General features: G+C 44.0%; 1 protein-coding gene across 5 annotated transcripts in view; it reads right to left on the bottom strand.

Annotated features, from left to right (window-relative positions):
- Positions 1-1,599: 1,599 nt before the first annotated feature.
- Positions 1,600-15,042, bottom strand: part of ETV6 (ETS variant transcription factor 6) — a 144,318-nt gene continuing 130,875 nt past the window's right edge. For all 5 annotated transcript variants that reach the window (XM_054830563.1, XM_054830586.1, XM_054830571.1 and 2 more), the window contains 3 exons: positions 9,734-9,876; positions 5,735-5,835; positions 1,600-2,441 (listed from right to left, as the gene is read on the bottom strand). In XM_054830563.1, the coding sequence (XP_054686538.1) occupies positions 2,336-2,441; positions 5,735-5,835; positions 9,734-9,876 (350 nt within the window). In that variant the 3' untranslated portion in view covers positions 1,600-2,335. The remainder of the gene's footprint in view (positions 2,442-5,734; positions 5,836-9,733; positions 9,877-15,042) is intronic.

Here is a 15,042-nt window from a genome sequence, read left to right as displayed (position 1 = left end):
CCCCTTGGTTTCAAGGGACCTTTGGTTTCAGGTCTGTGACCACTGAAGTCCCTCAGTGTCTCCCAGGCTCACACATCCTGAGCTCCAAGGACTTCAGAGTCACTGCAGAGACAGGTAACAGGCTGTCTGCCCATCTTTCTGATGCACGCTCCTGCATCTTTTCTTCGGAGGCAGAAAAAGTCAAGTACATGGTGTGCTGGGACTTGTAACATACTGACGATGATTTAATAAAAAAATGTGGCTGGGGAAAGCTTAAGGAGAGATGTATGCCCTGTCATGCCTCATCAGATACTGGCTCTGAAAAATCTCTCCTCTTCGTATGATGCCTATCTACATCCTTAACAAAGCTGTTCCTTCTACAGCCTGTGACTCAATGTTAAGTCTTTTGTGAGACTGGACTATCTCTGTTTAAACTTAGGGGACACTATTCATCACCAAGTGCCATTTTTTCCTGGATAGATTAACCCTCTTGTTAAATATGTAGTAAGATCAAATGTTGCGTTGGTTTAATAGCTGATAAAAGCTCTATCATGGGAATGTACCTTGGTTTTTGGTTGAAACAGATTAGATTAGCCCATTGATTTTTTCCATTTCTAGTATGTACGTTCCCATAAAAGAGGCTTTCTGTTTTTAATGAACTGGTGCGGACGTGCTTTCTTCCAGACACCATGTGATGCCTGCACGGTTTCTCTATACATCTTCTCCCTTTGCAAACATTGTTTCTGCTGCTAGATCTTCCTTCCATCAAAAAGACCACTGATGATGGATTGCTGGACACCTGGACACCGCAGACTTTCCTGTCATGGCAGTCCAAGCACTGTGAAATGAAAAAGGCCAGTAGTTTCTCTTGTACAGGGCATCAAGGACTGCAGAGCTTGCTGCAACCAAACTAGGCACAGCTCTTCGCCTCAGGCAAAGCACCCTCAGTGCAGCAGACCAAATCTGGGGTGTAAAAAAATGGGGCACCTTGCAACTGGAATGAAACCAAAAACCAAGAAAGCATCATGGCTGTTGGGTTTCTTTTTCTCTTGTCTTTTAAATCATGTTAAAAATGGGCAAGCTGAGACAAGCTCCCTTGATGGCAGAGCTGTGGGGTGGGGGAAGGTAGTGGGAGACATAAAAAAACCCCCAAATTCCAAAACAAAGCCAAAATCAATTACAAGATATAAGTATAGCTATTTGGTCTCTAGTTTTCTACCATCAGTTTTCAGATTGGTGAATCATCTACCTCGCCAGCAGCACAAAATGATCCTGGAGAGGTTTCTGAGTAATGCAAACCATGTGATGGGTCCCTTTGCTTTGTCCCTACTATGTAAGGAACAGTCCTTCACCTTTCACCCCAAAACTGCTAACAGGTATAAGAAACACCCCTCCCTTTTGTAATTACAGATTCTTCAGCCACTGCTTCATTATAGAAAGCTCTGAGCTGAAATCCTGCATGGTGGATATATTGTGGGGGTTACATATGTGTATATATATATATACATGAAAAGTTTATATATATACACATATATACGTATTTGTCCCCACCGTCCCTCCCCCCCTGCTCCATTCTATCACTTCTTTGCTAGAGGAAGGGAAAACGTTAACATCAGTCTATTGCAGAGGTTTGTCACATTTATTTTTCTCCTCCCTGGAGCACTTAGGTGATTGGTTTTGGTCCATATTCCAGCAGTTAATAGCCACTCACAGGAGTCATCGTGAGCCCAAGCTATGCTGGGATGATATCCCAGCCTACACATGAAGGGTGACTCCTCTTCATTTGACAGTTATGTGTGGTAAATTCTTTTGGTAGCTTCAACACATTTCCCAGTGGCAGCACATGGAAATTGATCCGAGCAAATTGGAACCCTTGAGCAAATCCCTTCTGTGATGCTATTGTTTTATGCAGTGTTATGTCATGAGACTTGCACAGAAAATAAGAGCGCTCTATTTCCATAGGAAAGCCTTCCAAAAAAAAAAAAAAAAAGCATAATCTGATGTCTTGTCCTATGTGAGATAAGGAAAGTCAAACTGCATGTTTATTAGGGAAAAAAAACCCAACAAAAACCCCCAAAACTGAAACAAACCAAAAAGAAAGAAAGAACTCAAGGGAGACTTTGTAGGAACAGTGAAGTAGTGCATAAGTCCAGGCTTTCTCCCCTTTACTTTTCTGCCAGCACCACTTCTGCCTGTTAGTTTGTTTTGTTAAGGTGCTTCAGGTCCTGCGTGGTCTTCAAGCTAAGCGGCGACCCCAAGTACTGCTTCTGTGTTGTTGCTTCCCCTCCCAAACCGTGCCAGCCATCTGGGCAGATGTTTCTCCCATGGACCCACAGAGGCGGTGCACCAGTTCCCTTCAGCACTCATCTTCTTGGTATATTTGTTCATCCAGTTCCTGGGATTCAAGGTGCTCGAGGCGGTCTGTTCGGCCACTCATAATCTCATCTGGGGTCTTCATGAACCTGCAAACCAGAGAAACAAGTGGATGATTTGGGAGCTGTAGAGCTCACGGGCCTCAACATCTTTGCTGTATCATCCCCATGCCTCAGTATTTCCCAGCTTCTCCCCAGCCTACTGGTGTCTTCCCTGCTCCACACCATGAAAGGAAACCAAAAAGTCACATGCATTTACCCTTGCTCCTTGAAAGTCCAAATCTGAACCAAACCCATAGTCTTTTCCAAAGAATGATATTTACTTCTTCTGCCCCATTTGATCGCTGTTGTCATGTACAATGATAGTATGCCATAGGTACACTCATTTATGGTGTATGGTGACAGAAACATTAAAGACCTTTATGGCCAGCATATTTCAAAGCAAAAGTACTTGCAAGTTGTGGAGAGGTAGAGGGCTATCGGTTTTTCTGCAGGCTTGTGTGTAGGTGAGTGAAGAGGAATATGAAACACCAAAGGAACAGTGGTGGGAAAAGCCAAGGACCAAGCCAGAACAAGCTCTGGGAAATAGAAAAAGCCCTGAAAGAAAAAGCTTTTGGGCTAGGGAACTGTGAGCAAAGACAGTCCCTTCCCATGTAATTGTAGCAAGCTTAATTGTAATGAAGCAGTATCTTCTGTAAATGAATGCCATGGCTCCCAGCACTAATGTCTTGATGTAAGTCTGCAGGGGGCTAGAAACAGAAACTGCCTCTGGGGAGGCATGGCAGCAGTAGGAAATGGGAAAGGACATCCACCAGCCTGCAGATCAAGTCTGCAGTCTTGATCTTTGCCAGGATGCCTTTGTGTACTACTACACAGAGATAGCACGGAAAAGCTCTGCTTTTTTTTCTGAATTTAATGGCGTAGGAAGAGAGAGTGGCACAGGAAGGATGAAATCCTAGTTTCAACACAAACCACTTTCCTAACTCATAAGTACTTCTGGAGAAATTAGGATGAAAGATGTTTATGCTGGAAGTGGTACAAAATTTCACAGTCTTTCATTAATGATGTACTGGCTAACATTCAGCAGTACAAAATATGTTAATCAGAGGAGCTGATTTTATTTCAGGTTGATGATATGCTCAGTATCCTTGCCCCAGTGAAAACAAAACCAACTGACAGGAGCTTTGTTACTATCACTGACCCAGAAAAATCACTGCCAAAGCTAATAGGTAAGACTTGCCTCCTCTTCTGCCTCTGAGGTTATAAAGCTGAGGGCTTGCTGTCTGAAAAATCTGGAGTCTCTCAGCAAACGCATAGCACAGCCTGGAACTAACCTTTTGCCACCCCTTCTAATTTTGGAAATCATGTGCACATATGCATTTAGAGAAAAAAAAAAAAAAAACCAAAGGGCTGTGACTCACTGCTGTGTCACTCCCATTTGTATGCTGAAGAACGCTGCCGATAGAAATGGTGTTATGGTGGTGAAAAACTAGCATACAGAAGTGGTGAATCAGTCCCTGGCTACACAGTGAAAATGCACCAAAGCCTACGGGCCAGACTGTGCCCTGATTTAAACCCTGTGCTTGTCTTGTTGATCTTGCGTGAGGATGAAATCAAAACAGAGAGTGATCCCACTGCCCTCCCTACCTTCTGTCTGTTCTGTTTCCTAAACTGTGTGGGAAATGGGCTGATGTGAACTGCACCGCAGTACTTCGGGTATTTTTTCTGGTCTGTGTTTTAAGTCACGTCAAGGAACTCAAAGCATGGGTATTTGTAATAGCATATGATTAAATTTTAAAAATCAACCCAGAACTACAAGCTAATGAAGAAACAGTATCTGTGACCTCTTTTGTTACAGAAGACACTCAGGCAACCTATTAGAAATCCGTCTCTGACTCCATTTTATTTAAAACTCTGTACAGATATCTGCAGATGACAACTGCCTGCATGTTACTTATAAAGTCACATTTCCTATTATTTTTGTGCTTGCAAGAAATAGCCAAGAAAGGCACGTTAATAGCTTGATTTTTTGCAGCTGTTCTTTTCTCTTCAGATATAAATAGGTCTAAGAAAACAACATCAATAAGTTTTTATTGGGAATTGTGCAAAAAATGCTTTGTGTGTTTTTTTTTTTCCCAGTTTCCGAAGGAAATGAGGTTTATACGCTCATGTTTTATGTTCCCTGGTGACCTTTGAATCTGTTGGTCAATTTTGGACAAGCCTGACAGAGGGACTGAGGTCTTCAAGGGTATTAAGTTTCTACAGTTTTGAGAAAATAGGCAGCCTGGTTGAGAAGAGATGGACTCCTGTTTTGTTTGTGCCCCCACTGAAGAAGAGGCTTCAAGATAAGCACATTCACTATTCAGCATCATCCCCCAGGCAGCGCAGTCTTCACACAAGGCCATAGCAATCTGGGCTGCCTTGGTACTGCTGCTGCTGCTGGAGCAACCTTGTTTTAACTTTCTGCAAAAAAAATTAAAATCACGCAATTGATTTTGCCTGTGATTCCTTCTTCCTTTCACTCTCCTTCCCCCATCTAAGTCTCCTTCTAAGAGCTGACATAAACAAGACATTCCACAGAAACCTTTTCAGCTGTAGATAGTTTGAGCGCTAATGCTGTTCTGTTAGCTATTTAAGAAAACAAACTCCAAGACTGCCTTCCTATTGATATCATTTCCAAGCACATTACTAGATCCAGACCACTGACATCAAAGCAGTCTTTGGTCTGAGTTCAGTGTTCTGTGGGTCAGACGTACGCAACAGGATTCGCTCATCTTGTCTGAAGGGAACTGGAGCACTCTCATTCCCTGCCAGCCGCACTCAAATTTGTACAAGTAACTCCCTGCTTTAACACTGTTTCAGGTACTATTTCCTAAATTCTTGGTTGTATCATCCAAACTGATATATTAGGTTTTATGAACAGCTCTTGCAGGTGCCTCTCTTCCTTGAAGGCAGCACCACTGCAGACATGGTCATCAGCACTTCTTGTCTGTGGTGCTGGTGCACTTGAGGAAACGTCTGATCCCTGCTTAGCTTTCACTGGCAGCTGTGTTCAAGAAGTGAATTTGAAGTGGGTTTTCCAGCAGTTTGGCTGAGATTATGAATCATTTAGCTAAGGTCTTAAACAATGGTGCAGCCTGCTTCAAGTGAGTGAAAAGAATTCTATTGACTCCACTGATCATTGAAACAGGCCCATATTTTTGTAAATTGGTGCAGTTGCCTTGAAAGCTGGGAAGCACTGGTCTAGACAGCTTTTACAAATATATGCCCATTGTCACCTGTGTTATAGCAGTGGCAATGAAGTATCCCGCACACAATTCCATCCTCCATCTTCAAAAACTAATTGTCTGTAGAAAGGAATGGCAAAGAAAAGAAAAAATTACCTGAACAAAAGCCTTTGTCCTGGCTCCTTCCGGATAATATTTAGTTTGTAGTAGTGGCGTAGGGCTCTGGACATTTTCTCGTAAGTCATATTTGTTCTGTTCTGTTTTTTTCAAAAGAAAAAGGAAAATCATGATGAGATGATTCATTAAAACCTTCCTAAGCCCCAAAAGGAGCTGCAGAACTATCACAGTTAGCTAAAGTAACCAAGTCAGCTCAAGAAATTACATGTTCCACACTTCTGCTGTTTGCAGGCCCATCCTGCCCCTCCAGCCCTCATCACCGAATTTTTATGGGTCTCTCTTCATTCAGGGCAATTTAAGCAAGAAAGTCTAACAAAAATTCCAAGTGAGGTTTTTCTACAGTTTCTTGGATCACAGATAACAAAAGCCTTCATCGACCACAAGAGGAGACATTAGATGGAGGGAGATGCTCATGCCAAGTGGGATGTGACAGGCCTGCTCTTAATGAAACCACCTTTTCCAAAAATGTAAGAACAGTGGCTAATGACTGAATCTGTCAGCAATCTCTGCTAAGAGTGCTGTTCCTCTGGGATTCCCCTCCATTAACTAGTTAATGCTTACAGAGGACTGTGGAGATTGAGAGCCTGTTTCTCCACGTGTAAATCAAGAAGCCCATTAGTTTGTACATCTGCTTCTGTAAGAGAGCCTCTCCTTCATTTTGGGAGCTGCTGACCCCAAAGGCCATAGCCAGAGCACTGTGGGGTGACTGAGGTATGGCCCTGCTGAAGCTGAGTGTCACAAGGCAGAAGTGATGGGCACTGGCAGAGCTGTATGTGGGCAGACCCCATAGTACTGACTTGGGATAGCAGGATCAGTCCCTTAGGCTATGTCTACATGAAGAGCATTTTTCTGGTACGAGGAGCACTGGTTACTATGCTGGCAAAGAAACTCCCAGCAGAGAGGTAACTATACTGGCAAACCCGTGTTTGCATGAGCATAAAGCATCTGCCTTGCCATGGGCAAAACACACAAAACTAGTAGAAGCATGCTTATCCTCTGTAGGCCTCCATGTTAGGAGTTTGGCTTGGCACAGCTCTGTCAGTCCAAGATCAGGCAGAAGTCTGTAGTTTTGACCTGGCTTTATCAAATGAGACTGATCCACCTGTTTAAAATGCCCCCTAAGAGCACATCTCTCTTTGCCCTGACTGCAACAGCTCTCTTAAGGGAGGCTACTGTGGTGGGTTGACCCTGGCTGGGGGCCAGGTGCCCACCAGAGCCACTCTATCACTCCCCTCCTTCACTAGGCAGGGGAGAAAAGGTATAACAAAAAGCTTGTGGGTCGAGGGAAGGACAGGCAGACATCACTCACTAACTACCATCACGAGCAAAACAGACTGAACTGAGAAAGGAAATTCATCTCATTTATTACTAAGCAAAACAGAGTAGAGCAATGAGAAATCAAACCAAATCTTAAAACACCTCCCCCCACCCCTCCCATCTTCCTGGGCTCAACTTCACTCCCGGCTTCAACCTCCGCCCCCCTCAGCGGCACAGGGGGACGGGGAATGGGGGTTACGGTCAGTTCATCACACGGTGTTTCTGCCGCTTCTTTGTCCTCAGGGGGAGGGCTCCTCTCATCGTACCGCTGCTCCAGCATGGAGTCCCTCTCACGGGAGACAGTCCTTCACAAACTTCTCCAACGTCAGTCTCTCCCACGGGGTGCAGACCTTCAGGAGCAGACTGCTCCGGCGTGGGGTCCCCACGGGGTCACAAGTCCTGCCAGCAAACCTGCTCTGGTGTGGGCTCCTCTCTCCACGGGTCCACAGGTCCTGCCAGGAGCTTGCTCCAGCGTGGGCTTCCCATGGGCCACAGCCTCCTTCAGCTGCCTCCACCTGCTCTGGCGTGGGGTCCTCCCTGGGCTGCAGGTGGAATCTCTACACCCCCTCATCCTCCCTCCATGGGCTGCAGGGGGACAGCCTGCTTCACCACGGTCTTCACCACGGGCTGCAGGGGGATCTCTGCTCCGGCGCCTGGAGCACCTCCTCCCCCTCCTTCTGCGCTGACCTGGGTGTCTGCAGAGTTTCTTACATCTTCTCACTCCTCTCCCCGGCTGCAAAAACTCTCCCTAACTGTTTTTTTCCCTTCTTAACTATGTTACCACAGAAGCGCTGATTGGCTTGGCCTTGGCCAGCGGCGGGTCCATCTTGGAGCCAGCTGGCATTGGCTCTATCAGACACAGGGGAAGCTTCCAGCAGCTTCTCACAGAAGCCACCCCTGTAGCCCCCCCGCTACCAAAACCTTGCCACGCAAACCCAACACAGCTACATAAAGAGCTCCTGTGGCATTTAAACACTAACGACAACAATGTTTTCCCTGCAAAATCTAGACTCTGCTCACTGGGAAGGCCCCTGAAGTACCATGAGTGCTTTTTCCCATTTCTTACGTGCTAAAAGGCCACTGTGTTTCCCAAGTGGCTAGTGGTCTGAAGTAGCTTCAGTTTCCGACACCCAACATGAGACATGATGGCAGAGCCTGATCATTAGCACGGAGGTGGGGTAAGGGCAGAACTCTCCATTCTCATCATTGCAACCCAAGACTTCTAAGATAGATGTTCTTGTAAACCATGAGTCACATGAGAAAATCCCAACCTTATCAAGATTACAGGCTACATATACTCATATACAAAATCACAGAATAGTTAAGGTTGGAAGGCACCTCTGGACATCACCTAGTCCAGTCCCGCTGCTCAAAGCAGGGTCAACCAGAGATGGTTGCTCAGGACTGTGTCCAGCTGGGTTTTAAACATCTCTAAGAATGGAGATTCCACAGTCTCCTCTGGGCAACCTGCTCTAGTGTCTGAGCACCTTCCTAGTAAAGAAGTGCCACACCTGGGGTCTCATGGAAGGTAATAAGGGGAAATGTAAAGTCCCATACCTCCCCAGGTCATTCCTTCCCAGATGGGGGACTTTTCATTGCCCCTTGTTAGGTTTCATGAAATTCCTGTTAGCCCGTTTCTCCACCATGTCCAGGTCCCTCTGGATGGCAGCACAACCCTCTGGTGTATCAGCCACTCCACCCAGTTTTGTATTGTCTGAGAACCTGCTGAGGGTGAGCTTTGTCCCATCATCCAGGTCATTAATGAACATGGCCCCAGAATCTATCCCTGGGGTAACACCACTGGTGACTGTATTTTGTGCTGTTGATCACAATCTTTTTGGCCCAGCAGTTCAGCCAGTTTTCAGTCTACCTTACCATATTCTTGTCTAGGACATACTTAATTAGTTTGTCTATGAGGATATTATGGGAGACAGTCTCAAAAGCCTTTCCAAAGTCAAGATAAGCTACATCCACTGTTCTCCCTGCATCCACTGAGCAAATAATTTCATCGTACATGGATATCAGGGTGGTCAAGCATGATTTCCTTTTCATAAATCCATGCTCACTACTCAGATACTCATATGAATATACTCATATGCATATACTCATATAGCTGTATCTATACATACTTAGCCCCAAACTGCAAAAATCAGTAACTACTTTCCAGAGAACAGAGCAGAATTACCCTCTTAAAAGGAAATACATAAACCTGCAGCATTTGGTGTCCGTCAGAGGACAGCATGTGAAATCCAAATGCTGGTGCAGACAGGCACACAGACAGAACGCTCCTGCCAAGATCTAGTATACAGCTCCTTACAGACCACATCTAACCAGAACATCCTTAGCATCAGGTTTCAGGAAGGAATGAGATGCCTTGAGAGAGCAGGACCGTTAATTGTTGCACTCCTTGTAATTTTATAATTAAGTGCATTTATAACTAAATGCCTTAAACCAAATGAACAGGTTCTCTATATGAAGGATAGATTTTAGTGCTTGAGGCTGGATGATTTATATTTCTAATGTGTGTAGAATGAAAGACTACAACTTTCCAGCAGTAGATTATATGCACATGCTTTCTTCCTTTTCACCCTGTTTATAAGTGAATCCTGTGATGTTACAAGAGGTAAGTGCCGTAGAAGGAAAATTGCACTGCTTTCTTACCTTGTGGTTTCCCCACAGCCGGGCCAGCCCGTTGGGATCCACTATCCGAAATATTTTGGATTCCTTATCTTCCCATCGGATGAAATTTTCGTACCGGCTGTCAGAAAGCAGCTGATAGACATAATCCCAAAGCAACCTACAGTCTGTGAAGAGAGGAGCAAGAAAATATTGACTTTTTTTTCCTTGGGATTAATTCTGGAAACTTTTGTGTGGATGTGTAGTGAAAGGACAGTTGGGATTAGGGCTGAAACAGCTGCTGTAATCTGAAATGCAAATGGCTTGGTTGGAATCGATTGACGTTTGCAAAATGTACTGGAATACACAGCCTCTTCTGATGCGTCATAGTCCTTCTGACACTGACTGAGCATCTTTATCACATTAAAAGCGGCATGAGGTGACCTGCTGATCTTAGCTGTGTGTTTATTGTTGTACTGATGTGCATGAAACTACCACTGTTGGCCCTGACACTGTTGCTGGCTGTTTCAGTGGGGAAATCAAAAATCCTGCAACCTGCTCTCCAGGTTTGAGTCTGTCCCTTATCTGTGCTAACATGAGGGGTCTGAAGCATGGCAATGTTACAGCTTTCCTTTGTATACTCCATGTGATATAAACCTGACACCTTCTACCATTTTTTAATTTGCTTTCTGTTTTATTTTTTAAGGTTCCTGAAAAAAACCCAAGTATTATAATTACTTGAGTGCTATTGAGAGGTTAAATACTTTCTATTTGGATAATTGAATTCAAATTTCCTCTTGGCAAACACTCCTTAGGTCGCTAATTAAAGGTCTAACAGATACTTAGGTTTTAGTTTAGTGTTTTTCAGTTTCATGGAAGTCTCTTGAGACCAGGGAAGCCAAGAGCTGAGCTGCTCCTACTTCCTGCTTGCAATGTGTGTGTGCGCGCAGCACAGCATAGTAACTGGCAACTATGAAATATGGAAAGCAAATTGCATAGAGCTGGGGGTTCTGCTGCTGCCAGAAACAACAGGGATTTTATAGCTCAACTGTCCAGATCCCTCAGATGGCCATATACTTGCATTCTATTTTGAAAGCATAACAACCTCTTCAGAGATGGCTTGTTAGAGTGGTTAAAGGGCAGGTAAGGCATCTAGCTTCTAGGTGCTAAAATGGATCCTTGTCACCCTGTCTTTCTATTCCTGTCTGTCTGGGGTTGGTACATGGTACAATGGGGATGATGACATGTTCAGTATGAGAATATAAAATGCTTTTTGAAAAGGGGTGTGAATAACACATTTAATTAGCACACCTGAAATGGTTAGATATTAACATTATTGATGGTATTTCCCATTTTCAAACTGTAAAGAATATCTCTGAAACCTGTACTGTCTCTAAAATCAGAGCTTAGTTTGCCAGTGCCCTTACTATAGACTCTCCTTACCAGTCCTACGGAAAACAAAGCATCGTGTTTTGAAAACATGACATCTAGCAAAAATTGCAGGTTTCCATTCTAGCTGAACCTACCCTGATGGTCACCTCATCCGTCACATCTACAAGAGGAGGAATGTGAAAGGAAAGAGGCAATCTGATTTTTTGGTTGGAAAACCTTGTTTTCACTAACATTTTTCACAGAAAAATGTCCATTCCCATTTTAATTTTTTCTGAGGTTTAATTTAAAAAATGAAACCAATTTCTATTTTTCATTCATGGATGTGAATGTTGTTCAGTGATAGCTTCCACCCTCTCACCCAGAATAAGGTACCTGCAGCTAGGACCAGGACAGAAAATAATAATTCTCTGCAGGTGTTTGCCAATGACCAGCCTAGATGGGTCCCTTCTTGGCACACCGACACAGAGAAGCCTTCCTGCCCCTGCCCAGCCGCCTACCCCACGGCTGCGGATACCAAGCAGGTAGCTGGCTGCAATTAAATGCTGCAACGCCACATGCTGCTGCAGCGAAGCCCTTCTGCGGCTCTGGACACAAGTGATTTCCCCTGGACTGTGCAGGAGGGCTGTAGGAGAGCGTGAAATCGAAAGTCGCAGGCTACCACTTTAATTTCTGTCATCTTTCCTCTCACAAATTCACAAAATCCAGTTCTTCCATCACCTTTCCATCAATAATTTTTCACACACACACTTAGTCTCTTAGACTTCCACGTATTAGGAAGAAACCTTCTTTTCTAGACTTCATTTATAAGGAATAAGGGAAGGGAGATTATATTGCTTTACTGGTTTGTGCCTTTTAATAATGTGGGAGGTGCTCAGATAATAGGGTAGTAAGGGCCACGTAAGTGGTTCCTTGATACACGTGCAATTAATTCCTGAACTCTTTCAATGACAGGCTGTATAGAAAATGATTTTTTAGTGCAAGAATCTTAATTAAAAAACAAAACAAATTAACAGCCTTTTTTTTATTTTCCTTTTCCTTCGATTTCCCTAGCTCTGACTCGCCAGGGCATATTTTACCAGTTGATCAGAGCTGGTAATGCTGCTACGTTCCAAAAACTACCATTTTTTTTCATCATCCTGTGTAATCTGTGATAACTTTAACAACAAAACCTACATAGCCTATGTCAACAATTCATGTTGAATTCACTGTTTTCCATCAGCGTTTCCCAAAGATCTCCATGCTTTCTTTCTGTCCAGTCCTTCATTAAAATCACTGTAAAGATGATATGATTGTCTAGGTCAGCAGTGAATCATTCACCACGATCATTGGTGGGCAGTACTGGGCTAACACCCATGGTGAGCTCAGGCTGGCCCCACCTCATCTGCAGGAGAGGTCTGTCTTGGTGGAAACAGTTTCAAATTGGAAAACGTTCACTTAGCCGATACTCGTCAAGGAAGAAAAAGGACACTTTTTGGCCAAGGCAGGAATTTATTAGAAATCTGAGGGACAAGAGGAAGGACATGTGGGTCTGTTGTTGAACCAGCACTTTCTGACTGTGCTGGAAGTTTGCTGAGGGGGTTGGTTGGCGTACAGCCCCATTGGGAGAGCGCTGCAGGAATTCGGCCTCCCAGTGTCAGTCGTTTGGTTTTGCTTGCGCCACTACTGCTAGTCCTGCGAGGAGTGCCCATCCTTGGGGTCAGCTGGAGGGATGGGGCTCCCACAGAGGCAACTCAATGTCAGGCTCTGTCACATTCCTGAACGTGCAGACCAGGGCATACACCCTCCAATTGTAGTAACTTAGAGCTAATATTTACAATTCTGCAGAGATATGATTTACCCTAAACTTTACTTTCACCTCATTATTTGCAATATGCTATGTTATTTTTAATCAGTAGTATACTTCCATAGCTATGCTCTAGAAAACTTCCAAGTGTATAAATACAGCTCTCACTGATAGGGATGGCAGACCCTTAGTATTGCCTCTACAGTGGCCCCTGGAAGAGTTTCAAGGAGCTGAGGGCTCCTTGACAGATGACTGAAATTGCACATGCAATGTGCATCGCACTGTGCCAGGGCTGCACGTTCACCTCAGTGTGGCTAGCAAGTAAATTCCAGCTGAACCTAATGGCTTTGATTATTTTCCATTGGCTGTCATTACCCCCACACACCCCCAGCCCCCACCCCCATACAGCCCTCCTCCTTCACAAAACCAAGAAAGCACAAACAAATTCAGCCCAAAATGTCTGGGTGGCACATTATTGGACTGACAACAGAGCTTCAGACTGAGAAGAGGTAGGATTCAAGTGCAGATTTGTTTTTTGTTGTTCACTTTATTTTTAGAATGGATTCAGGCTAAGCTTGAATATAAATATTTCTCAAATGAGAAGAACTGAGATCTACATCTTGAGATCTTCACAAGAAAAGTCCCAAGTGATCAAGGGCCCCATCCCATATTCTAAACTGACTGAGCTGCTCAGACTTGCAGAGGTATTTACTAGGCTGGTGGAATTTGCAAAAAACCCCAACCACCCAAGTATCTTAGACCTCTAAATCTCTGTTTGCTTCCACAATAAAACTGAAAATTCTTGAAAATTCTGGTTGGCTCCTACAACCACTTAAAAACTCATCTTCAAAAGCTACACTTGTCTATCAGCAAATTTAGATATATGACTGAGTTGCAATAATTTGATGAACTGGCATGCATCAATGCAACTGAGGCAACTGTGTCTCAAGCCACTGCAAATAGGAAATAAAAAACATTAGCTTTAAACACCAGTAGAAAAGATTTAGGCTCATCGCATTTCCTCTCACCTCTGCTGAGAGCTATGAGCGTACACAATGTTAGTTATCATGGACCAGCTGATGCTGGGCAGCACAGTTTAGTTAAATGCATGAACTCTGCAGAGTACCTAAATCAGCTTTCCTTCTTTGAAGTTTCACATAGGACACCGTCAGGAATTTGAGCATAGGCACTCAGGAGTTTTTGTTGTTGTTGTTTAATCACAAATGATTTACACCCTGGGTATCTTTCTCCACAGACTGCATGGTAAAAACCCATGAGGTTCTGGAGGGGTCTCCTTGACTGACAGAGGAGCAGGAACTAAATAATCTACCTTTATTAGGCCAGTAGAGATCATCTTTAATAGGACAATAGAAACTACAGGTCAAAGACTACCTGATAACTCTTAGTGAGTATAATGAATCTGGAGTATAGCAGAGCCCACCTGGAGTAAACTGCAGCCTATGAAACTGGTGAAAACCCAAGAAGAGCCAATGCTAGAAAATCCTACTAAAAGGAGCTTCTCCACTGGGAAAAGAGACACTTCCGCAGAAGGCTGGTGAAGACAATACAGAAAGCAGCATCCTCCAGGAAGATCAAAACTGTTACATGTATTTTCAGGAAGGATGGAGAAACTGATAGAGGGACTTGTATGTGGATGCTTGTTTCGTAAGTGTAAATCATTTGTTTGAGCAAAGTCTGGATGGTGTGAATGACTCCATGAAGACTAAATCACTTCCTTGGCTGTCAGAAGGCCTCCAAAGGAGCAGTCACATGGGAGAACTCTCCACAGGGAGACTGTGTTGGCTAGTGAGTGATGGCAAAAAAGCATACAGATGTTGCTGAGGCCCAGCAAGTTTAAAAGTGTGGGAGATTCAATAGGGGAGTTGAGTCAGGGCTGGTACCTAAATTGTTTGGGCACGCTGCAATTTCCTGCCTTTTGGTTAAAATAAGCTTACTTAGAAAGCAACTATGTCTCTGTATCACAAGGAAACATCATTTCCCCCTAACATACACATGTATTTTTTTTTCTTTAAGTGAACTCAGATGGTTGAATTTTGTACAATTGAAAGGTAAAGGGATCGAGCTGTGGAGAGAGCTGGGACTGAGAGGCTTTAAGGCAATGCGGTATCAAACACCCTAGCCAAAGTGGAAAGGTGGTGAACGGCTCCCAGCAACATGG

This window comes from Grus americana, chromosome 1 (genome assembly GCF_028858705.1).
Source record: "Grus americana isolate bGruAme1 chromosome 1, bGruAme1.mat, whole genome shotgun sequence".
Lineage (NCBI taxonomy): Eukaryota > Metazoa > Chordata > Aves > Gruiformes > Gruidae > Grus > Grus americana.
This window is presented reverse-complemented; position numbering and strand designations above follow the sequence as displayed.